A 23694-nucleotide genomic window follows, 5' to 3' on the forward strand; every position below is an offset into this window, starting at 1 on the left:
CTTGGGCCGCTTTGGGGGCATTCTTAAAAATACCTTTTGTCCTTCTGCAAACCTTGGGGTTCTCCTCCACCCGCTGGCGCCTCTTGCCATTCTAGATTCATAAGGCTCAATTGGCACTTCTGCCGGAGGAGGACATTGTTGGCCTCGTGTGGCCTGAGGTGGGAGCCTCTGTCTGTTCTTAAGCACTTTGCCTTTCCTTTTCCGGTTCTCCCCTTTTAAGGGTCAGGGGAACTCATTCTTCATTCCCTGTTCCGTTAATGCTCTTGTCAGCCTTTGCAAACAGCTGTGCTGGCTGGGGCTGATGGAACTGCAGCCCATGCACCTCTGGCTGGGGGCACCAGGCGGGTGAAGGCTGCTTGGGGAATTCTCCGTCCTCCATGCAGTGGAGCTGCTGCTCTCTGGCTGGCTTTATGGGCGACCTCCGCAGGGTGCAGAGTGAGGCCAGGAGTGCTGCTGCTGCTACCTGTCATTTGTGTGGTTGCAGCGCCAGTGGCTGTTGCTCTCCTGGAGCGGCTGGCATCCGTGAGAGATGCGGGCTCCTCTTGGGCTCACGATGCCCCTTTGCTCCAAAAGCCTTTCCTCCTCTTTCTCCTAGCCAGTGTTAGAAATGAGCCAGACGCCAGGCACGTCTACTGACTGGCGCGGGCCCAGGTGGAGGTCTCTGGATGCCTGGTTGGCAACTGGGGAAGGCCAAAAGTCACTGAGAAATTTCCCTCAAAGCTTTGGAATCGTTGTCTTCTGGACTGTTTGGCTTGATGTTTTCATGGGCTGTAAACCACTTTGAGATTTCTTCTTTAAAATAGAAAGTGCTATTGAAATGAAATGAATAATAATAACAACTCCCATCATTCCACTGTGGTGACAGCAACCTGGGTTTAAGGTCATTTGGGGATTAGGTTGTATATCTGAGTTTCTAGCCCTGCTGCTTGGTCCCGTGGCCTCACCTCGGCTGTGCTGGAAAAGGAGCAGCCGAGCTGTGGCCGTGTGCAGAATAGTTGGTGGGTGAACCCTTGGCAGCCGGGAGGGAGGGCGTCTGGTTGGGAGTTTGTGCCCCTCTGGAGGCCTTGCTCTCATTCTCTTGAAGAACTTCTGAGGGTGGGGATGTTCAAAGAGCTGTGGGCAACTTGGGAACGGAAGCGGAGATGTTCTCCTGCCAGCTCTGTGAGTCCTGCAGATGTTCTCAGTGAGGTTTGCCCAGGAAGGCATCGCTGGGAACGCAAAGATATCCAGGGATGGAATGGGTTGATTCTGATCCCCTTCTCTGAGCCGGCTGCAAACTTTGATGTCGCTCTTGATTCTTGAGGCATCTGAAGCCTTTGATTTGCAGAGTGAAGAGAGGGACATTTGCCTTGGCTGGGCGTTTGAGCCCAAAGGGCGGCAACTCACGCATCCTGTGCAAAAAACCCTTTCATAAATTTAGGGCAGTCAGCAAGATTTATAGAGCTATTTCATCTGGTGGGGAGAGAGGACCGTGTGACCCTTTGATTCCAGTGCAAATGCCTGGTTACGAGATGACTTCACTCTCAAAAGGCAAAACCCATGTTGACTATAGAAAATAGTACACCCACCCTTTTATAGCATCACCTGCAAAGAAACTCTTCACTGTTTTGAAGCTAACAGTTAAACTCTGGAGGCTTCCTTCAAGGGGGCGGCACCTTCGGCCACTTGAAAACACTCAGCCATAGGTAAGTAAGCACAGGAAGTCAGCTATTTCCCATGGAGGCATTTTTTGCCGTTTGGATCAGCTTGTGGACGCTGTGCGAGGTTTCATTCTGAAAACTCTTGTCTTTCGCAGGAGAGGAAGTTGTAGCGTAAAATGAAGGTATGGGTGGCCTTAGGCCTGTTCAGCATTCTGTACATATTCTGAGCTTGGTTTTGTGGTGTAGCAGAAAGTGGTCATCCCAGGGATTTCTGCGCACCGATGGTGGCTGGTCTGATATATTCATAAGATAGAAATTCAGCATGCGTTGTGGAAAAACTGTATGAAAGCAACTCTCTCTGTCTCTCTCCCCCCCCCCCCCGCAGCTCCAAGTATATGTGGGGCCCAGCTGAGCTCTTGAGATGTTTCCAGAGGGAGGAGTGAGAACAGGGATTTGGCTGAGTGTCTCTCAGGGCAGTCTCAAGTTCTTCATAACTTTATTATTTATAAAGCACCTGAGATTAGGAGGCCCTATACAAGAAATTAAAGTACAGCAGCCCCTGCCTGCAGGTTCCTCATTCCCCTCTGCCTGGGAACAGCTTTCTGCTCTTCTGGAAGTGTTGTGCTGCTTAGCGTTAGCTGGTTAGTGATGGGGGTGCATAGTTAAACTCTGGAATTCACTCCCCCAGGACCACCATCTCAGGGGGCTGGAAAAAAGTTTTGGCAAAGGCATGGAGGATAAGGCTGGCTGAGGTTTCCAGGCCCGGTGGCTGCGCTCTGGCTTCCTAGTCAGGGACAGAGGACTCTTGTGCTCGGTCCTGCTTGCAGGTTTCGCGCACGGTTAGAGCAGGATGCTGGCCTAGGTGGGCCACGGGCTTGATCCAGCCCCAGAGCTCTTCGGATGCTCTTGCGAAGATTGCTCATGCAGTGGGGATGCAGAGCTATGCAACGTTTATGGACAGATGTGAAAATAATTCAAGAGGTTATAGGAAATGTTTGCCACAGGTGGAAAGATTAACTGAGGTGTTGATGGGGGATTTGCTATGCGAGCTGAAATCCACGGTGACAAGAAACAGGAAAAGTCCTGTGAAACCCTCAGCTGAAGAACTCATGCATGAAAATGTGGAGAGTCCGGGTTTTGCTGCATTAGCAGGGTGGTCAAGGCATGTGTGGGTCAAGAAGGAACATGCTGGCCACTCTTGTGTAACAGCTGTGGGTGGGTGGAGAGGAGGAGAGTTTGAGCTGCTTTGCCTCGTTGGAAACATCGCTGGCTAATATTTCACCTCTTGGTGTATCTATCTGTATATCTATAGACAGATAAAGATGTATAGATATAGATATATTTGAAGAAATGCTCATAGGTATCGTGAGGAAAGCATTACAAGAATTCAAGGTTTGCTTAGAGTTTCACTCTCAAATTCTGCTGCATCTGTTCTGTTGGGATCTAGCTCTAAACCTCCGGTTCTCCTGCCGTGGTTTTTCTTCTGGGTCGGGGCTGCAGTTGGCAGCTGACACTTAAGCAGACTTGTGCACAGAGCTTTCCGCAGTGTGTCACACAAGTGCTCCTCCAGGGTCTGGAAAGGGGTTAGTTTAACCTCCGGTTTGCTCGTAAAACTGAATTGCTGTGTCGTGAAATGATTCATGTCTGAAAAGTTTGGGAAGCTGTGCTTGTGCTTGGTGTGCGCCCTTTGGTCTGGGGGGCGTCCTTGGAGAAAGTGTGGGCAGTGGCTGCAGGCTCTGCACATCTTGGTGACGTGTTTCTTAAAGGCTTCTTTCCCCCTCTCTTTCTCAGCGCAGGTCCGCTGGTGTCTGATCCCGTCACGCTGAACATGGAGAATGAGGAAAAGCTGGTCAACAAAGGCGAGGAAGATGAGATGGTAATTGGCTTTATGGCTTAGTTGCTTCCTTTTCAAACAGGGAGCGGAGCCTTTCCTTGCTCTCTGGAGTCCTCCTTGTGAGGCTTCTCTGTCTGCACGTCCAGGACCTCTGAGGACAGAAGGGCTTTTCTTCCTTGACTGAGAAGATGCCAGGAGCCCCCTGCACAGAAGACTAGCTGCCAAGCTGTGGTGTAGTGCTTAAGAGCAGTGGACTCGTAATCTGGGGAACCGGGTTCGCTTCCTCGCTCCTCCACCTGCAGCTGCCGGGTGACCTTGGGCTAGTCACACTTCTCTGAAGTCTCTCAGCCTCACTCACCTCACAGAGTGTTTGTTGGGGGTGAGGAAGGGAAAGGAGGTTGTTAGCTGCTTTGAGACTCCTTCGGGTAGTGATAAAGTGAGATATCAAATCCAAACTCTTCTTCTCCTTCTTCTCCTGGTTCCCATCCCCACGGGCTGCCCTCCAGGGTCTGGGGCATGGTGCCCGCAGGGCCTTACCCCTGCCCCTCCCTCCATGGAAAGAAGCCTCTTTTCACCATAGACAACTTTAGCCTGCTTTTGGTGTGTGTGATTTTGGGGGCGGGTGGGGTTACTGGCTGGTGTGGGGGGGGAGGTTGTGGCATGTGTGTGTTTGTGCCCATAACAGTTTCCCTGGTCTGCAAATGTGCCCACAGATCCCACAGGGTTGTTGACCCCTGGTGTGGGGTCTTTGCAGCAGCTTTGCCCACACAGAAGTACTCCCCCTGCCTCTTTCCTCTCCTGAAGGAGAGTCGCTTTGGTGTTGGGATCTGAAGGATCTGGCCAAGCAGGGAGGGAGGCGATGACAAGGCTAGGGAGGGAACCCAGTCAGATGGGCAGCGTATAAGTAACATGGTGGTGTTGCTGTGAGCAGGTGAGAAATGATGTCTTTAGTGTGGCTGACCAGGAAAGGGATGGCAATGTCAATCCCGGCTGCGGCAGCTGTGGGAAAGGCAGATTTCATCTCCTGGATCTTTAGGGAAAGGGGCCGGAAATCAGCCTGCCAGTGTCATAATCCCGTTGTGCGCATCTGTGGTGTGGCCCCCCTTGGAGTGCCATTCATTGCGCCTCAAAATGGAAACTGTAGAGCAGGAAGAGCTTTTGAGCAGGGCAGCTGAGAGGGGCTGGAGCAGCCGCTCTAGGAGGAAGCTTACGGCACGTTGGGCTTTGGGGTGTAGAAAGAAAGAAGGGGGGCCTGGCACAAGTTTATAAAATGAAGCCTGGTATGGAGAAAGTGGGCAGGGGGGTTCCCAGGCCGCCCTCTGGAGGCCCATGGGGGCTTCTGGTCGGTATTGAGGGTTTGCTTTGCCAGGACTGCCCCACCTTTCCCACCCACTCTGTTGCTGTCGGAGCTCACAGAGCCTCCCTGCAGCTGCTCCGGACAGAGTTCTGGCCCCGATTTCTTTCCATCTTCCTGTGGGCTCCCGCTGCTTCCGTTTCCTCTGCCGTGTGACAGTGGAAAGAAGCCTCTGGCCGCCCTCCAAGTACCTGCCTGCTTGCCTCCCCTCCCTGCCACTCCCCCCCGAGCTCTTCCAGATAGTAAAATTCTGCCCAAGTTGAAGAGAGGAGGGTCAGATTCATTTGTGTCATCATCTAGTGTGTTTCATTTCAGCTGGGCCTGATCCAGAAGTTTCAAGTGGGCTCCTCTTCTGAGGCTCAAGGTGGCCAGGCCAAGACAGCCCCCTCTGTTCTGCCATCCATCTTGGCCTCTTGCTGTGTGGAGGGGTCTGGAAGCTGCTCGGTGCCTCCTCACTGGCTTCCAGTGTCCTTGGATTTTCTGGCGGTGGAGAGCAAACCAGAGATGTGGAATTTAATCACAGAATTGCAGAGTTGGAAGGGAACCCCAAGGGTCATCTAATCTAGCCCCCTGGCTGTTACGCCCTGTGCCTTTACTGCATGTATCTCATGTGCAGAAGTGTTTCACTGGCCTGGTGTCACAGCCCTTGGCAGAAAGCACACTGTCTTCTGACAGTCTATCCATCTGTGGCTTTCTGGGGTTGAGTGCACCAGCTGGAGCTTGCGAGTGAGTAGGTGGGTGCTTAGAAACATAGCTGGTGGAGAAATCTTGAGGGCCTTTTGCCCTGGGGAATCAGCAGCACTTGAGCACAAAAGCAAACTCCCTTCTTTTGCCAGAAGCGATTTTTCCAAAATGTTCTCAGTTGCCCCCCAGTAACTCTGCTTTGGAACTCAGGCGTAGGCTGGAGAGAACTCACTAGGGACAAGTTCCTGGTCACATTTTGCTGTTGATTTTATCCCCGGCTGTTTTTCCCTCCTCTCACCCTGGGTGCTTTTCCCCCTGTCACTTGGTCAGCAGCCGGGCAGGGTGACATGTGTGGCTTCTTTGTCCTGCTCTCCAGTGGCCAGCAAGAGTCTGATAGGACCTGCAGCTCTTGCAGCAGACGGTGTCCGTGTGTCTTGCAGTTGCCCTTTCTCCTTGGTGGCTGCCCCTGGGCTCCTGCTGTGACGCGAGTGACCTCCAGGAACCCCCCTGGTCCTGCCACAGGGAGGGAGAGCAGAGGTGTCCTGAGGCTGTTCTGCCCACGCTGCCAGCTGTGCCATTGCCTTGGTCTGATTGGTTCCCCTTCTTCCCTGCAGAAGATCTACGGCTACACGTTTTGCCGGTGGAAGATGGTCCTGGTGGCTGTGGGGGTGCTGTGCACGGGGGGCTTCCTCCTCCTCCTCCTCTACTGGATGCCTCAGTGGCGGGTGAAGGCGACGTGCAGGAGGACCTCCCTCCGAGGCAGCAAAGTGGTTCTGCTGCGGACAACAGTGAGTGTTTGGCAGGAGAGATCCCCAGGGAGACGTGGAGGACCAGGCTGGCCGTGGCCTCTGGGCAGGACAGCCTTCTCTCACAAAGCTTTCTTTGCATGGCAGGAGGAGCGTCTGATCCAGAGGGTCATCGCCCTGGTTTCTGCCTCCCCGCCCTGGCTTAAAAACTGGCAGGAACTATTTAATTCTTGTGGAAGCTTCCGAGGGGTCAAGCGTGCTTGCTCTTCAAAAGAGTGTTTTGAGCAGCCGCTCTCAAAGCCTGGACCTTCAGTAGCCCCAAGGACCCTGGGCTTTGGACTTCACATGTGATCTGTGCAGAGATCTCCTCAGCTCAGGGACTGGCCACCACCCAGGAATGACCAGTTGCATGTCCAACTTCGTGCAGTTCTGCAGTCTGGCCAAGCGGTGCCTTCGCGGGCCGTATTCACAGCCTGGAGCTGTTTTTAGAGAAGCGCTGGGTGTTGTAGAAACACAGAGTGGCCTGGCCCCTCCTTGCAGGCTCAAGAGGAGAGGGGAAAGGGGCAGACTTTGCTGGGGGAGATGGGAAGAAAGCAGAAAGTAAATTCTATGCAGAAGCCTGCCAGAGGTGCTAAAAGGCATCTCATTATTAAATCTCATAAAATCACAGAAATGTAGAGGGGACAGCAAAGGTTGCACATGCGCAGAATGTCCCTTTGCCTTCTGCATGTGTTTGGGTCCCTACAAGGTGTGGAGGAAGCTGGAAGCAAGAGTCCCTGTGTCTGTATCATAGGGTCTTGGTGAACTCTTAGCGCCTGAGGACAGTCATCTCCTGAAAGTGCCCCCCCTTTGCTTAGCCCAGTGGTGTCATCCTGCCCCCCCTTGAGAGGTGTAGTCTGCCCCCCCCCACTTCTGGGCTGGGGCTCCCTTTGCACACCTGCCTAGAGTCATGTATAGTTAAGTACCTGCTTCGCAGATATCAAATTGCCAGCGATGTTTGTCAGATCATCCGAAGGCGCAGAAGCTCACTGTTTTGTTCTGAAAGCGCTCTCTCTCTCTCTCTCTCTCTCTCTCTCTCTCTCTCTCTCTCTCTCTCTCTTTTAAAGGATGAATTCCAGACATGGTTTTGTGCAAAGGTTCGCATTGTGCTTTCTTTGGGGCCCAATCTGTTGCAGACTCCAAAATATGCATTGGAGAAGATGACAAATGGCTGCAGTGGTCATTTGGACATCAACCTGGCTGAAGAGGGCGAAAATGATTTGAACAGACGTTCCCAGGCTCACCTACAGGAGGTAGGAAAGTTGTGGGATCGTCCTCTGCATGGCAGCCTCCAATGGGCAGCCTTTATCCATGTGCCTTTGCCTCCGCCTGGTGGTTACTTGGGAATGGCTGCTGTGCACAAAGGCAGCTTGGGGGGAGGTGGTGGGGCTCTGGTGCGTGAGCAGACCCTGAAGAGGCCTCACCCTTCCCCTCCTCTCAGCTGCTCCACCATTCGGGGCTCTGATCCCCAAAATTGCTTGGAATGCCAGCGTGCTGCAAGAGGTAGCAATGAGCCGGTGCCCCAGGCAGGTTTGTGGCCGCAGGAGTGTGAGGACCTCTGATTTGAGAGCCAATGCAGTGGGCATAATTAGATTATTAAGCAACAAAAGTGGCAGTGTGGGGCAGCTGGGACTGCGCACATTTTTTTCATTTGACTTTCAAAACGGTCAGCAGCTCAGTTTGCTTTTATGAACAGTCGCTGTCAAGTGACACACTCTGATGGCCTCCTTGTATTTATGCATCTTCCAGATCCGTTATTTCACCCACCACAGTGTGAAGTATTTCTGGAATGACGCCATGCAGAACTTCAGCTCCATAAAGTAAGAGCCGCCGGCTGTTTTTCATGCCTCTTTGCCGAAAGGACTTTGGCTGGTGACACGTGTGTGTGTGTGTGTGTGTGTGTGTGCATGCGCGCTCATGCTCCGTTTGATATTCTCCCTTTCCTTTAGGGGTCTGGATGACTCCACTTCCTGTTCGGCAATCCATAATGAACACAGCGCAGGGCTGACCAAGGGGATGCGAGATTACAGGTACACTCAAACAGAAAAGTTGGGGGGGAGGTGTACAGGAGCCTCTCAGGCAGCTATTTCTTGAAAATTGAGCAGTTACTCTCAGTAGTGGTTTTGTGTATGGCAGTGCACTGTGTAGTGGTTAAGAGCGGTAGTCTCGTAATCTGGGGAACTTGGGCTAGTCACACTTCTTTGAAGTCTCTCAGCCCCACTCACCTCACAGAGTGTTTGTTGTGGGGGAGGAAGGGAAAATGAGATTGTTAGCAGCTTTGAGACTCCTTCGGGTAGTGATAAAGCGGGATCTCAAATCCAAACTCTTCTTCTTCTTCTTTGAAGTGCAACAGGGGTGTGTGTGTGGAATCTTTGCAAATAAATCTCTTCCCCCGCCCCCGATGCAAGGCCTGCCTTGCCTTGAGCCCCTGGGTTGGGGGCCTCCCTGCTTCCCTTCAGCTGCGGCTGGGGGAGCCATTCTGTGTTGCTGGGTTTTGCAAAACACCAAGCTGCCTTCTCACCACTCTCCCCCCCAGCTGCTGCTGCCCCCTTCTTAGTAATTTATAGATTGCTATTAGCAAGCAAAACGCTTCCGTTTTTTGAGAAATATTATTTTTATTTATTTGGCTTCTGTTTTTCATACAGAAAATTATTCTACGGAGTAAATGAAATTGCCGTGAAAGTGCCTTCCGTTTTTAAACTTTTGATTAAGGAGGTAAGAATTGCATGTGTCTTTGTTTGCGAGAGAGAAGGAGAAGGGGGCTCCCACCTGCTGCTCTGTGGGATCTGGACTGGGCATTAACTGTGCATGAAAGGGTTAAAGGCTATGGAGGGGAAACCTGCCTGGATTCCCCCTCTGGTTCTGGAGACTTGCAAGTGCAGCTCTAGGTTTCACCAGATAGGTTGGAGCAATTGTGGCAGTTTGTCTGCTTTTTTGGGGGGGGGGTCTGTCTGTTTCTGTGCTTTACGTGGGCCCTTTCCTTCTCAACTGGCAAGTGTCACGTCTGTTCTCTGTGAGCCGCAAGCCTCTTAAGGAAAGCCAAGCAGACGGCAAGGCTGTTCTCTTGCCCAGGCCTGACATTATGCAAGGGCATTCAAGCGGCAGGTGGTTGTGTGCTGCAGTCGCCAGGCCTTGATGCCATGGAAGATCCAAGGCAGCTGGTGGGGATGGGCAGTGTTGGAGTGGCACCATTTGACCGAGGTGGAAACTCTCTTGGAGGCCTTGGAGAGATAGGAGCCAGCAGGTGGTGCCAGGGTGCTTGGCTCCTTGCTTAGACCACTCCTGTGCCCCCTCTGTGGCTTGTGGGGCCCACTTCCCCACCCTCCACTCCTCAGTTGGGGACACGTTTGAAGGGTAGTCAGAGCTCCGCTTGCACAACGACGCTTCTCCTCCTCCTGTCCCTTTGTGGCCCCCAAATCTGCTCCAGAGGAACCCTCAACTCCCTGGAGCAGATTTTGATGGGGCTGCAGGGGAGTCGAGGTTCCATTGCACAAGCGGAACAGCCGCGTTGAACGCAGCCTTTCGATCTTTGCATGCGAGCAGACGTGTGTGTGAAAGTCAGATCCAGTCAAATTAGCCTGAACCTCAAAAGAGGGTGTTCCTCTTCCGACTTCCTTCTTGGGTTCTACGTGCTTTTCAAGGGAGAAGCACCACCTGATGGCCAAGGGGAGAGGAAGGGGGAACAGAGGCTTCTCGGGTGAAGTCCTCAAGGGCACCATTAGCGCCCACTGAGCTGGCCAGCCCTGCCAGGAGAGGAGGGGAGCTCTGAATCCTTGCCATGTGCTCTTCTGGCACACTTTTCACTCCCCTCCCACGCAGACCAGGATGGGTCTGAATTCTAAAAATGTATGTAATGGGAGGCCATGAAATTCTTGACCTTCGGCACCAGAGAGAGGAGGGCGGCTCCTTCGTGCAAAAGGCATAATCCGTTGCTTTGTTTTGTTTTCTCTCTCTCCCCAGGTCCTCAATCCTTTTTACATTTTCCAGCTGTTCAGTGTGATCTTGTGGAGCACAGATGAATATTACTACTATGCAGCAGCCATTGTGATAATGTCTCTGATCTCTGTTGTTAGCTCACTGTATACCATCCGGAAGGTGAGTTCCAGGGCTGTTTTTGAGCGCCTGCCTGCCTGCTTACCTGTGGCAGGTGAGCTGCTGCCTCGTACTCCCCTGGGGCTGGCATCCCAGCGGCAAACTTCCGCTTCTGTGGCCTGTTAAGGTTTGCTGCTCTTGAGTGCAACTTGACCCCCAGCGGGTGGGGTTGTAGTCGGATGTTGACTCTTCTCCTTCCCAGCTGAGGGTGCGGCTCTGGAAACGCTTTGCAGCCTGCAGAGCTGAACCGGCATAGCTTGAAATCTCCTCACGTGTTGTGACAGCTGCACATGGCGACTAGCGGAGGGTGGGAGGGGGGCGGTCAGAAGGGCAGCCGGGTCTTCTGAAAGATGTGTGACTCTGGTGGTGCAAAGTGCTGGCTGGGGGTGAACTAAGGGACAGAGGAGGCCTTGCCCAGTTCTGCCCAGCCCTCTCAGAGGGCGGCATCCAGGAAACTAGATCCGTCAGTGCAAGGATATAGGTGGGTGCTGTGGAACGCTCCCCCACTCCTTTCCTGGTGTACCCCCCCCACGCCTGCCCCAGTCCTGCTCTGGGAGGTTTGGGGAGGAAGAGGAGAGGGAGGAGACGTTCCATGGGGCAGGCAGAAGCCCTTGCACTGATGGAGCTATTTCGTTGGGGGCTGCCCAGAGTCCTTTGGGCGGCAGCGGTTGGGAGGAGAGAAGATTTGGAACTAGATTCCAGCACACAAAAATGGTGAAGGTACCCACGTTGGCCCTAAGAAAAATGTCAAAATCCATAGCTGGGCAATACATCTGTTAGGGCAACCAAAATAGGGTGGGAGCTTTTGAGGGTCCCAGAATGGAGCCGGGGGGAGGAGGAGGCAGGTGCCACTCGATGGCACCCTGGGCTCTGCAAGCCACTCTGTGACGTTTGGGTTGGCCTGGTGCTGGCAAGGCTCTGGCGAGTGTGTGGCAGAGGCGAGGGGGGCTGGAGACTGAGCCAGCAACTCCTGGGGTTCAGGGCAGGGGGCAGTGCTGACTGGCGGGGGTTCAGGAGGCAGGACCGCTCAGAGATGGAGGGAGAGGCTGGTCAGGTGGGGGAGCACTGCTTCAGGGGAAGGGGCATTGGCCCCTTCCAGAACAGGCTGACCTCCTGCGACTTGCTTGGCATTTCTGCCAACCACAAATCTCTTGCCTGGATAGGCCTCCTGTTTCTTGCTGCTGCTGCTGCTGCCTGCAGGCTGCTTTCTTGCTCCGGGGCTCCACTTCCTCCACAGTGCTTGAGGGGTGGGGGGCAGTGATGCAGCTGGGAGTCACTGGCCCATCCCCTTAGTGCCCCTTGTGCTGCTGACTAACGCCCCCCCTTCTCTCCCCAGCAATACATGATGCTTCATGACTTGGTAGCTGCTCACAGCGTCATCCGGGTGTCGGTCAGCAGAGCAAACCAAGGTAGGTCGGGGGGGGGGCCTGTGCTTATTTGACAGGGAAAGTGGATCTGCCGCCTTCCTTGTGGGGAGGGGGGCTTCCTTGGAGGGAAGGGCAAGTTCTCTCCGGACTTCTCTCCCAGGGGACTGTTCTGGCTGGGCCCAGGGGTGGGGTCTGGCCATAGTGGGCCCTCCAGGAAGCACCAGTGGAGTCCAACAGACTGCAGACCCATTTCTCCCTGTATAGGGAAGTTTTTAATGTGCGATGTTTTACTGTGGTTTTACCATTTTTTGGAAGCCGCTCAGTGCGGCTGGGGCAACCCAGTAAGGTGGGCGGCAAGTAAATAAATAAGACTGCAATCAGCTAAGTTTCACTTGCAGGTAATGCATTGAAATGAATAAGCAGGACTAAGTTAGGTCTGCTAATAGCAGAAGGTCTGTTCTGAGTAATACTTCCTTGCTCACCGGCTGGGGTCTTCAGGGAGAAGTTCTGCAGCGCCCCCTCCTGCAAAAGTGTTTTCAGTCTGCAGCCAACCTCCAACCATCCTTTCAGACTACAGTCTCTCTCTCTTGCATGGGCCCATTGGCCCCTCTCTCTATCACTCTGTCTCTCCTGCCCCTTCTCCTAGCTGGGGTGTGTCTTGCACTCCAACCTTGGATAGCTCTCCCTGTCCCAATCCCTGAGGGATCTCCCGTGGGCCAGGGGTCGCTCTCCTGAAAAGTAGCTCCCTTGGAGAGACGCCAGCCAGCCAGCCACTCTGGGCCCTTGGCCGAGCAGAAGAGCAGCCAGAGCAGCTGCTGGGCCAGGATCTCATCCCTTGCTTCTCCCCGGCCTCCAGGCGTGGAGGAGATCCTTTCCACGGAGCTGGTGCCTGGGGACGTCATTGTGGTCCCTCTGAACGGGATGATCATGCCTTGCGACGCGGTGCTCCTCAGCGGGACCTGCATCGTGAACGAGAGCATGCTGACAGGTAACGGGGAGGGCCTGGCGGGGCCACGATCCGCAGCTGGGACCTGGGTGGTGCTTCTGGGGCTTGGGATCTCCGCCCTGTCAGCTGTGCCCTCGTCTCGTTGAAGGTGAAAGCGTTCCCGTCACAAAGACCAACCTGCCGAACCCGACTGAGGAGCCCAAGGGGGGCCTGGCGGACGAGGTGTACAGTCCCGAGGGGCACCGGAGGCACACCTTGTTCTGCGGCACGACCGTCATCCAGACCCGCTTCTACACCGGGGAGCTGGTCAAAGCCATCGTGGTCAGGACAGGTGAGACAAAGCCTTCTGCACAGGCAGCAAGTGTGTGTTCCCCCTCCGTCATGTTCCCCTGGGTATCTCTGCAAATATCTTGCACAGCATCTGTAGGAGGCCATCCTGGGCACGGGGCCCAGCTCTTTATTTGATTGATTTTGGGATTTCTCTCTCTCGCTTGCTAAGCTGTGATGGCTCATGACAAGTTGCAGCATCTGACCTAGTCTAGCTTTGTGCAGTGCGGAGGCTGAGGTGTCCCTCTAGCCTCCTCCCTCCTGCCTCTCCGAAGCTGCCGTCAGGGAGTCTGTGCAAACACCAAAAGCAGTCTCCGTTGATGAAGCCCTTTCTCCTCCGTGGTAGCTCTGAGTGACTTGCTTGTCCTTGAAGGTGGGCTTTGCTGCTGCTGTAGCAGGGGCTTCTGCTGCCTGCCCAGCCTGCCCAGAGACAGTCATAAACAAAATGCTGCATTGGCTTTCTCGCTACCGGGACTTGTAGGTTTGTGCTTCCGATCCCGTCTTTGAAAGCCTCCTTGCTTCCTCCTAGGCTTCAGCACTTCTAAAGGGCAGCTGGTCCGCTCCATCTTGTATCCAAAGCCAACGGATTTCAAGCTCTACCGAGATGCCTACATGTTCCTGCTCTGCCTGGTGGGGGTGGCAGGGGTCGGCTTCCTCTACACCATTGTCATCAGCATTCTCCACAAGGTAGGAGGAGGAGTCCCACCCCTTTCGTCTCCTTGCCAGATCCATCACAGGCCGGGGGGGGGGGTTGCTTCAGCCCCCTCCTCCTTCACGGTCTCTAGGCAGAGCCGCATCTGGGCAAACGCCAAGTGAAGCTGTCTGGGGACATGGCTTGTTCTTTCCCCTTGCCCAGCCGCAGATGCAACACACCTGCCTGCCGCATGGTCTTCTTGACCCAATCCGGAAAGCTCTCTGAGGAAATTGCCAACTCACATAGTTCACACTTGGTTGTGTTCAGCATGGATTGTCAGTTGTTAGTTTTGCTATGGCTTCCTTTTGAAATACGGTGGTACCTTGGTTCCCGAACAAAAACAAAACAGCTCCCAAAGGCTGCAAACCCAGAAGTGTTCTGGTTTGCGAACGTTTTTCAGAAGCTGAACGCAGCTTCCGCTTGAGTGCAGGAAGCTCCTGCAGCCAATCAGAAGTCATGCCTTGCTTTTTGAATGGTTTCGGGAGGTGAATGGACTCCCAGAATGGATTCAGTTCTAGAACCAATGTTCCACTGTACCAGAAAGCAGTGCTACAGCCCCTGGTCCTCGGATGTCTCTGGTGTGCGCAAAGCTTGTTGCAAAACCTGCATCTCGGGAGCATGGAAAACGGCCTTCTCCCAGGTTTGCATAGCTGCCTGTCTGCTCCGGCAGACGGTGCTTCCACAGGACCTCTGGCAGAGAGAGGAAAGGGGGGTGCTTTGTGCCAGCAGCTGCCTGGTTCTGGGACATTCCACGCTTAAAGGAACGCTGTCCACCCCAGCTCCCAGTTCCCCTCCTTCCCCGGTACAAGGTCTTGCCTGGGTGAAACGGTGCTGCTAGATCAGCAGGCTGCAGGTGTCCAAAGGCAACGCAAAAGCATTTATCGGAAATGCCTCTGGCGAAAGACGTGGGTGCTTCTCATAGCATCTGCTGCAGGAATCTCTCAGCACAAGCATTTGACGGGCTGGCTGAACTGGACCCAGCCTGGCCTCTGGGCAGCCAGCGGTGAGTGACCCTCTCACTCATGGGTAGGCAAACTAAGGCCCGGGAGCTGGCCCAATTGCCTTCTCAATCCGGCCCGCGGACGGTCCAGGAATCGGTGTGTTTTTACATGTGTAGAATGTGTCCTTTTATTTAAAATGCATCTCTGGGTTATTTGTGAGGCATAGGAATTCGTCCCTCCCCCCCAAAAAATAGTCTGGCCCCCCACAAGGTCTGAGGGACAGTGGACCAGCCCCCTTTCCTGGCCCCTGCTCTCACTCACCTTCCTCCTCTCCTCCCGCAGGTCTCGGCCGACATCATCATCATCGAGTCTCTGGACATCATCACCATCACGGTGCCGCCCGCTCTTCCTGCCGCCATGACGGCGGGGATCGTTTACGCACAACGGCGGCTGAGGAAGATTGGCATCTTCTGCATCAGCCCTCAGAGGATCAACATTTGCGGCCAGCTGAACCTCGTGTGCTTTGACAAGGTGCAGATCATTTGCCAAACCATTTTCCCTTGAGAAATTCTGAGTTGTGTTCTGGATGTGGCTTCTGAGATCCTCCTGCCACAGACTTCAAGGGGGGGGCTCATGATGCTCAGTTGTGCGGAATGACGCAGACGGGTGCGTTGTCCTGAGCTGAGGCCAGACCCAGGAAGGGACAAATGTTGGACCCTGGCATTTTTCTCCTTGCTTAGTGCCCCTCGGGAAGGTTCTGGGCAGGAGATTCATTCAGTAAGATACCTGCAAAGAAGCAAGTCACAGAGAGAACGCACTTGTGTTGGGCGGGGATTAGAAGGGTTTCTTCAGCTTCGTTGCCCGACAGATGTGAAAATCTTTTAATAAGCATCAGGAGAGGGTTGATAACTTTTTGGGAAGCTTGTGCATAAAGTAGCCAGGGAATTCTGACGTCACCCAGTGAAGAATTCCTTAGTGCATGTCTTTGGCCAGTGCCCAGATTCCCTCACAGCCTGTAGATGCCTGGTTCTGCTGAGGTGGGTGTTCTGTGAAGCTGCTGGGGGGCAGAAAAGGCTTTTCAGTGGAGCTCTTGCAGTGCCCAGTTGGAATAGGAGGAAGGAAGGAGAAGTTGCTGGTCTCTAGTGGAGAGGCCCTGCAGGCCCGTGACTTCCTCTGGGATGGCTGCTGTAGGTGACTGAAGGGGAGGAGCCTAAGCAGAAGAAACAGCCAATAAGAGCCTGAATAGCTATTGCATGTAGAATGGCAGCATGGGAAGGGACCCCAAGGGCCATCTAGACTGACCCTCTGCAGCGCAAGCCCTCTTTCCCCGCTGCATCCGCGTGAGCTTGCCTCTGTGGGGGTTGCCACATATGCAGTCACTCAGAAACAGCCCTCCCCTTTCCCTGGGGCCTGCAGGTGTTTGGCCTTCTCCTCTTCCCCTTTAAGCCCAATCCTTCATTCCGCTTGAGCGCGCAGGCGGAGTGGGAGGAGGACGGAGAGACCACAGAGCCATCTTCCTTTTTGCTGGGGGGGAAGAAGAGCGGAGTTTGAAGTGGCACAGCTTAGAGGGAAAGGTTTTCGGTGCTTTTGTAAAACTCTTTGATGACTCCTCCTCTGAGGCTATTATAGCCACAAAAGCATGGCTTTATTTTTACTTTTTGGTTTTTTTCCAGGGCCTGGTGATCCTACCCTGCACCCCTTCCCTGCAGGGTCAAAACAAAGCAGGAGCAGCCAGGCCCTCTAATCTCTGAATGCCTTGCTTTTTGCTTCTAAAATTGTTTTTCCTCCAGAGCTGATCACAGACCTCCTTTGATTTAGGAAAAAACAACAAAGCGAGCCGAGGGGCAGGAGATGAGGGAGCCTTGGAAAGCAAATCCTGCAGGGAGCTTGAATTCCTCTGGCTCTTCTTACGCAGGCTAATTAATTTTAATGAATTGCACTTGCGTGTTCTGAGGGGCTTAGAGCTGGGCAGGTTGCCTGGGGCGAGTGCGGCGATGTCAAGGAAAGCCTTCCCTTCTGCTCTGCAGAACCTCTCCCTTCCACCCGCGGCTGCTTTTAGGGGTGGGAGGGAGGGGCAGGCCTTGCCAGGCTGACACATTCACTGCCCACCGGTGCCAGGCGGCCAGACCTTTGCCGCAGTCCTGCTCTTGGCCTTCTGTAGTTGCACAGGGCCAGCATGTGGAATTGCAGCTGCTGCTGTTGGCACAGGGTGATTCCTGGGGATAGACTGTGATCCCTCTAAGCCCAACTTGACTGGACAGAGGGGGGTCTGTCTGGCTCCCCCCCCCCCCGAGGGTCCTGGCTAGTAGTTTCACAGCCTTGCAGCGGGGTGCGAAAATAATTGAAATGGAGGTGTGAGGAAGGTGAAGAAGTATTTGCAGAAGCTCCCCTCTTCCTTCTCTTTTGGTCTCCCGCTAGGTTAGCACACAGGGCCAGGGGCTCCCTTCTGGTTCCCTGGTCGGCCTGCTCCTTTTGAGGTTAGTCCTGTGCCTCTAGACGCATTTTGAGACGGCGCTCCCTGGGCTTAGGCCAGTGGCCAAAGACTTTGCTCAGTATCTCTGGCTCTGCTTTTCACGTGTTCCTTCTCCCCTCCACAGACAGGCACCCTTACCGAAGACGGCCTGGATCTCTGGGGAATCCAGAGGGTTGAAAACGCTCGGTAAGCTTCTTCCGTGGAACATCGCCCGCCTTGGGGGCTTTCTTACTGTTAAAATAGGGCCATCTGGCCAAACCAAAAGGGACCGCGTGCGCTCTCCTCTTGGCAAGCACCCAGTTCCTCTCCCAGGCTCCTCATCTGGTCCTGCTCTGCTCTGCCAGGTGCCAGGGCTGCCCACCAGAGGATGCCAGGGGAGCCCCTTGAAGTTGCAGGATACAAGGCAGTTTGCAACATAAAAAACAAAATGAATACACAGAATATGTAATGTAGTAACAAAAAAGCAACCCCCGCCAGCCAAAAAGCCCCCACAATTAAAAAGCCATAGATTATTTAAGCAGCCCAAGGCCTGTTAGAAGACAAACATGTTCACCTTGCTCCTAGATATGTAGTGAAGACTCCAGGCAAGCCTCCCTGGGGAGAGCATCTCACAAGTGGGGAGCCACCGCAGAAAAGGCCATGGCCCCTTGTATCTAAACCAGTGGTGCCCATAGGGGCTGGCAGGACCTCCTGGGGTGGGCTTCCCTAGGGGGCGCTAAGCGGCTGGAGGTGTAAATGACTCTCAGACCTTGAAAAGCTGGCAACCCTAGATCAAGTTCATCAGTTTGGTTGACTTGATGGAACTGAATAGCTTTAGATGGATTTTGAATAAATGGGCAATTAATTGTTACTGTTACAAATTTTACGGTGTTCATCTCTTCCTTAGTGGGAATCATGCTTTTTATAGGGTAGGGGGCACTGGAGATGAGTCTGTGGAACTGGGGGTGTGGCGGCCCCAAAAATCTCAGCAACTGAACTCCTCTCTAATGCTTGCATTATCAGTTGCTGGAAGCTGGAGGAGGAGAGGGTGCTGCTCCTGTGCTTCAATCCTTCTGCCTGGCCCCTGTGAGAGCAGGATGCCAGAGAATGTGGGCCTCCTTTGCCTGATCCTACAGGCTCTTCTGGTGGTCTCAAGTTCAGCTGGTGCCCTTGCAAAGCTCTGTGTTGGTTCCAGATAGAATTTATGCAGCTTTTTTGCTGAGTGGAATTTGGCTTTTCTATCGGTCTAGTCTGGAGGCCTAGGAGGGAATCGGACCTTCCCAGAACCAGCTCACCTGGCATGTGAATGACGCTGTCTTCCCAATCTTCTTCTTTTTTGGCATCTAGTTTCCTCTTGCCAGAGCAAAGCGCTTGCAGCGAGAGCCTCGTCAAGTCGCCTTTCATTGCCTGCATGGCAACCTGTCACTCCTTGACCAAAATCGATGGAGTCCTTTCAGGAGATCCGCTTGACTTGAAGATGTTTGAAGCCACTGGATGGGTGAGAAGCTGGCAGTTCTCCTATTGCCTGCAGTTTGGTTTGGGGTTTCAGACTCCACAGGTGCAAACGAGGCATTGGTTTTAAGTGTATGTCTGTGGCTAAGGGGCAAGATGTAAGTAAAATGAATAAATACGCAGCCAGTTCTCCTTGTGTTTTTTTTTTTTAAATGCATATTTATTAAGTTTTCCAATTTTATATAAAGACAAAAAGAAAAAGAAAAAGAAAAATATTAAAAACAATTCAGTTTCAATAACAATTTTCAGTCACATGTTTCTTTGACTTCCTCCTTGTTCTCCTTGTGGTCCGCTTCGTGCGATGCCAGAAGCTTTGCAAGGCAGCAGGGCCACCGAGCTGTTGATTCCACCCCTTGATTCCAAGGTCATAGGGTGGGATTCACCTTAAGGAAGTGGACTCCCACACCTACCTTGGCGGGGGGGGGGGGTCAGGAGAACCTGCAGAGCAGCACACAGTGGGAGGAAGTGGTGGGTTGTTCCACCTGGCAAGAGGAAAGGGGCGTTCTGTTGGAAAATTCCATTCCACCTTTAGTTGCAGACATGGAACTGTTTCATGTCACATGTCCGTTTACATACCAGCACAGCTTGCTGGGAACTTCCGTTGTGTGTATAGCTTGGCTTTGAAGCCTGGGTCGCTGATTTACGTCAGAGCAGAGGCAGATGGGTCTTTGCAGCGGGATGGCTGGAAGGAGACGACCCAGCTGGGGCTAGCCAGCTGGCCTTGCCACCCTCTGCATGCCGATACTTTCTTCACGCAGCGCAGAGATAGACTGTGGAACTCCCTCCCACAGGAGGGAGTGATGCCACCAACTTGGGATGGCTTCAAAAGAGGATTGGACATGACACGGAGGAAGGGGATTGCTGGCTCCTGGCCAGGATGGTGCTTCTGAATCCCGGATACTGGAAACCCCCGCAGGGGGAGAGAGATGCTCATGGGCTCGGCTCGCTGCTTGCTCACTAGAGGCACCTGCTGGGCCAGAACAGGATGCTGGCCGGGAGGCGGTTGGGGGTCCCCCCCCCTCTGGCCTGATCCGGCTGGGCTCCTCTCTTACGCTCCTCACACTTGGAAGAGGGCGTCTCTCACATGTGTGTTTCCTTCCTTCAGATTCTCGAAGAAGCGACGGAGGAGGAAACCGCCCTCCACAACCGCATCATGCCCACCGTGGTCCAGCCACCCAAGCAGCTTCTTCCCGACCCAAAACCGGCAGCTGACAAGGAAATGGTAGTTCTGCGCAGAGCTTTCCCCCACCTTGCCCCCTCCTCCTGCAAAGCGGGGCTGGACCCTGGAGCCAGAGGCCTTCCTTGGCCAGGGAGCTGCAGTCGCCCAGCAGACCTGTGGCCTGTTGTCACATGGCTGACCAGTCCAGCTGTGGGGGGCGTTTTCGAGGGGGGTGGGCCTTTCCCTATAGATGTGTCTCAGAGGAACCTGATGCTTGGAAGATGGGGGGCTGGGGAAATGCTGGTTGGGCATTTGGGCAGCTGACAGGAAGCTGCTTTGAGCGTCCAACGCTGGAGAAGCCGAACTGCCTTCTCATTCTTCTGGAAAGCTGTTGTCCCCTTGTTTAGGGAAGCTTTTAATGTTTAATAGGTTATTGTATTTTAGTGTTTTGTTGGAAGCCGCCCAGAGTGGCTGGGGAAACCCAACCAGATGGGCAGGGTATAAATAATCAATTATTATTATTATTATTATTATTATTATTATTATTATTACAGATAGTAATGATTTTATTTCTTCTGTCCCCTCTCCTCCCACCCCCTTTGCAGGAGCTCTTTGAACTTTCGGTGAGTGTTCTCTCTCCCCCCCCCCCCCCGCTTCCCTTTTTGCCCCCTTCCCTTCCTCTCCCCCCTTGTGCAGGCCCTGACTCCCCCCTTCCTCTCGCTCGGTTAGGCCAGTTACGAGATTGGCATCGTGCGGCAGTTTCCCTTTTCCTCTGCTCTGCAACGCATGTGCGTGGTGGCCAGAGCCCTCGGGCAGAAGAGGATGGATGCCTATGCCAAAGGGGCTCCGGAGGTGGTTGCCGGACTGTGCAAGCAAGAGACAGGTAAAGGGAGAGAGGGCTCCTTCCTCCTTCCCTCCCCTCCAAACCTTCACTTGAAAGGGGCTTCTTCTGATCCCTTTCCTTCCAATCCCCTTCCAGTGCCCGTGGATTTTGAGAGGGTGTTGGAGGAGTACACCAGGCAGGGCTTCCGTGTCATTGCCCTTGCTCACAGGAGGCTGGAATCCAAGCTGACCTGGCACAAAGTCCAGAATGTCGCCCGGTAAGTTGGCATCCCAGAGCAACGCAGTCCCGCCTGGCAGGAGCGCTGGGAGTGAGCGGGGGGCAGGTGCCCATTTGAAGCCGTGTGACTCCCTAGCCCTGTGGTGGCTCACAGGCGGCCTCTTCACTCTTCCTTTGGGCTCTTGGCCCTGGTCCCTCCAGGCTTGGCCCTCCTTCCCCTTTACACCTTCCCAGGCACCTCGTGGGCAGCCTCTGATCCCCGAGATTTCGCTTTTAACCAAAAAGTCACCAACAGAGCTGTTTCCCACCAATTTGTCCAGTTAATTCAGTTTTTGAAAGAAGCCTAAACTAGTGTTGAGTGATTTGTGCCTTTTGCAAGGAAGTCTTCCTTGAACCTCCTTGCGGCTCCTATAGCCCATGGTGTTGCCTTTCTCAAGAGCCGTCCCAAGGCTCGGCCTCAGGCATTGGCAGGCAGCACTGCTTTGCATAACACCCTGCTTGTAGGATTCACACTCACGGCCCATCCGCTTCTAGGCCAAGTTCAAGGTTTTGGGGTTTAGGACGCAAGTCCCTGTGCAGGTTCCTTAAGGGACCTCCTTTTCCCTCGGCCATTGGGTCCCGTGGGGGAAGGTCTGTCCTTGAAAGGCCTAATGTGGCAGAGTCCCACTTTGCAGTAGCTGGGAGGGGGGCTTTCCGATGCACCTGCCCCTGGTCTGTGGAACCCTCTCCAGAAACAACGGGAGACATGTTTGTTCTGTCCACCTTGTCTAGCTCAATGAAAAGGTCTCTGCCATTTTTGTATTGTTTCTGAGTCTTTAGGGTGGTAATACTACTTTTTAAACTGCCTTTTTATTTTTAAATCTTATGATATACTTGTGGATCACAATGAGATGCATGTAAAAGGGAATTCATTAATAATAATAATAACAATAATAACAATAATAACAATAATAATTAGTAACAAGTGCAATTTTACTGCTTTTTCACCCAGTTTGGACAGAGCCTTTGGAGCTGTTTGTGGGCTGCACAGGATTTTCCTGCCGTGAATAACGTGTTGGCCCTTTGCAAATTGTCCCTGGAGTGACTTTTTCTTGGCAGTGCATTGGGGCCTGGAGGGAACTGTAGTTTTCCTAATGGTGTTTGTCTGCCTTCCCCCCCTTTCTCTCTCCCCCCCCCCCCGTTTTGCTGCAGAGATGCCATTGAGGGCAACATGGATTTCCTGGGTTTAATTGTCATGCAGAATAAGCTCAAGCAAGAAACCCCAGCTGTGCTTGAAGTTCTGCACAAAGCCAATATCCGCACAGTCATGGTGACAGGTTGGTGAGCTGCTGTTATGAAGCCATTTCAGGCTGCCAGGGGCTCTGTGTTCTTGTCGTTGATGATATTGATGCTGCTGGAGTTTCTATTCCAGCGCAGCCCCCTGCAGCCAAGTTCTCTGGGTGGCCCCCTCCCCTAGCCAGACTCAGAGCCCCTCCTCCCCCCTCCCCAAGTATCTCCATCTTCTTCTGTCTACAAAGGCAGAAGCAGGTGGGGTGGAGGGCGGTCCTTGTGCAGCCGCTGAGCAGGACTGTGTAGTCCAGAGAGAGGTGCTGCACTGAGATGAATGGAGCAACCTTCTGTCAGTGGTTCCTTTCCAGTGATCCCTGCATTGCGGCGGGTTGGGCTAGATGACCCCCAGGTCCCTTTCAGCTTTGCAATTTTGTGATCCTTCGAGATTGCAAACGGAAACGAGGAAACAGCTGATCCAGAAGGGGGGTGGGGAGGGATGGCAGAGCGTAAAGAATTAGAAGGCGAGGAAGGGCTGGCCAGGAGGCGAAATCGAGGCCCAGCAAAGCATGCCATGCTTTTTCTCCGCAGGTGACAACATGCTGACGGCCATCTCTGTGGCCAGGGACTGTGGGATGATTCTACCTCAAGAAAAGGTGATCATTGCTGAAGCCCTGCCCCCCAAGGACGGCCAGACCGCCAGGATCAACTGGCATTATGCAGATGCCCTCGCCAAAGGCACCGATTCCCCACCAGCCATTAACTCAGAGGTAACAGCAGAGCTCTGTCGGGGGGGGGGGCGTGTTGCTGTTCTCTCCCCCACCCAACCCATCCTGTGGACGCTTGGAGCCCAGCGGTATTTATTCATTCATTTATTCCACAACATTTAAACACAGCATGATTGTAAAAAGAGCTCAAAGCAGTTTACAAAAAACAGACAGACAAAAAGATCAAGAAAAAATGCAGCAGTACTTTAAAATGTACAAAAAGTTAAAACAAGTTGAAACTGTGACCAGCTTTCTAAGTATATCTGGGTAGGCTTGCCTAAGCAAGAATGTTTTTAGTCCAGTGAAGGCGTCTGCCTGAGGTCCAGAGTGTAGGAGCTGCCAGACTAAATGATCAGTTTCTTGCAAGTGCAAACTAAGTCTAAGGTGCCCCGGTAGAGCTGCCAGGTCTGTGGGTCAGGCTGACCGAGGGGGCACGTGGGGTCAGGCCATCTCATAGGTGAACTGGTCCCAAGTTGTGAAGGACCTTCTACGCTAATCGTAATGCTGTGAACTTGGCCCGGTAGCAAATGGGCAGCCAGTGCCGATCTCTGCGCCCAGGGGTTCTCTGCAGACGAGGCCTCCCTCCTGACAGCAGTGGTTCTGCAGCATTCAGCACGGATGTCAGCTTCCGGCTCCAGCGCAGAGGGTGTCCCGCATGGAGCGCATTCTGAGCAGGGAAGGCACTGGTTTGACTCCTTGGAAGGGAGACGGGCAGCGCTTTCCACACCGGTGCCACATCCCTCTGAAGAGACATTCCCTCCTGCCTGGAGGACGAAGGTAGAAGGGCTCTTCTAAGACGGCCCTCGGCCCTTGC

The 23694-nt window shown here is 53.5% G+C and overlaps 1 protein-coding gene across 6 annotated transcripts in view; it reads left to right on the plus strand.

Annotated features, from left to right (window-relative positions):
- Window positions 1-23694, plus strand: part of ATP13A3 (ATPase 13A3) — a 46154-nt gene that overhangs the window by 7786 nt on the left and 14674 nt on the right. For 5 of the 6 annotated variants that reach the window (XM_083612707.1, XM_083612706.1, XM_083612705.1 and 2 more), the window contains exons 2-21: window positions 3432-3516; window positions 6127-6300; window positions 7365-7550; window positions 8047-8117; window positions 8247-8327; window positions 8943-9012; window positions 10258-10392; window positions 11726-11798; window positions 12613-12744; window positions 12851-13033; window positions 13559-13716; window positions 15007-15195; window positions 17262-17323; window positions 18464-18614; window positions 19734-19850; window positions 20393-20410; window positions 20517-20670; window positions 20767-20887; window positions 22039-22163; window positions 22705-22883. In XM_083612707.1, coding sequence (XP_083468833.1) covers window positions 3469-3516; window positions 6127-6300; window positions 7365-7550; window positions 8047-8117; window positions 8247-8327; window positions 8943-9012; window positions 10258-10392; window positions 11726-11798; window positions 12613-12744; window positions 12851-13033; window positions 13559-13716; window positions 15007-15195; window positions 17262-17323; window positions 18464-18614; window positions 19734-19850; window positions 20393-20410; window positions 20517-20670; window positions 20767-20887; window positions 22039-22163; window positions 22705-22883 — 2427 coding nt within the window. In that variant the 5' untranslated portion in view covers window positions 3432-3468. The remainder of the gene's footprint in view (window positions 1-3431; window positions 3517-6126; window positions 6301-7364; window positions 7551-8046; window positions 8118-8246; window positions 8328-8942; window positions 9013-10257; window positions 10393-11725; window positions 11799-12612; window positions 12745-12850; window positions 13034-13558; window positions 13717-15006; window positions 15196-17261; window positions 17324-18463; window positions 18615-19733; window positions 19851-20392; window positions 20411-20516; window positions 20671-20766; window positions 20888-22038; window positions 22164-22704; window positions 22884-23694) is intronic. The other variant, XM_083612709.1, reaches the window with a different exon arrangement.

Source organism: Podarcis filfolensis (assembly GCF_964270895.1).
Source record: "Podarcis filfolensis genome assembly, chromosome: 5".
Taxonomy (NCBI): Eukaryota; Metazoa; Chordata; class Lepidosauria; order Squamata; family Lacertidae; genus Podarcis; species Podarcis filfolensis.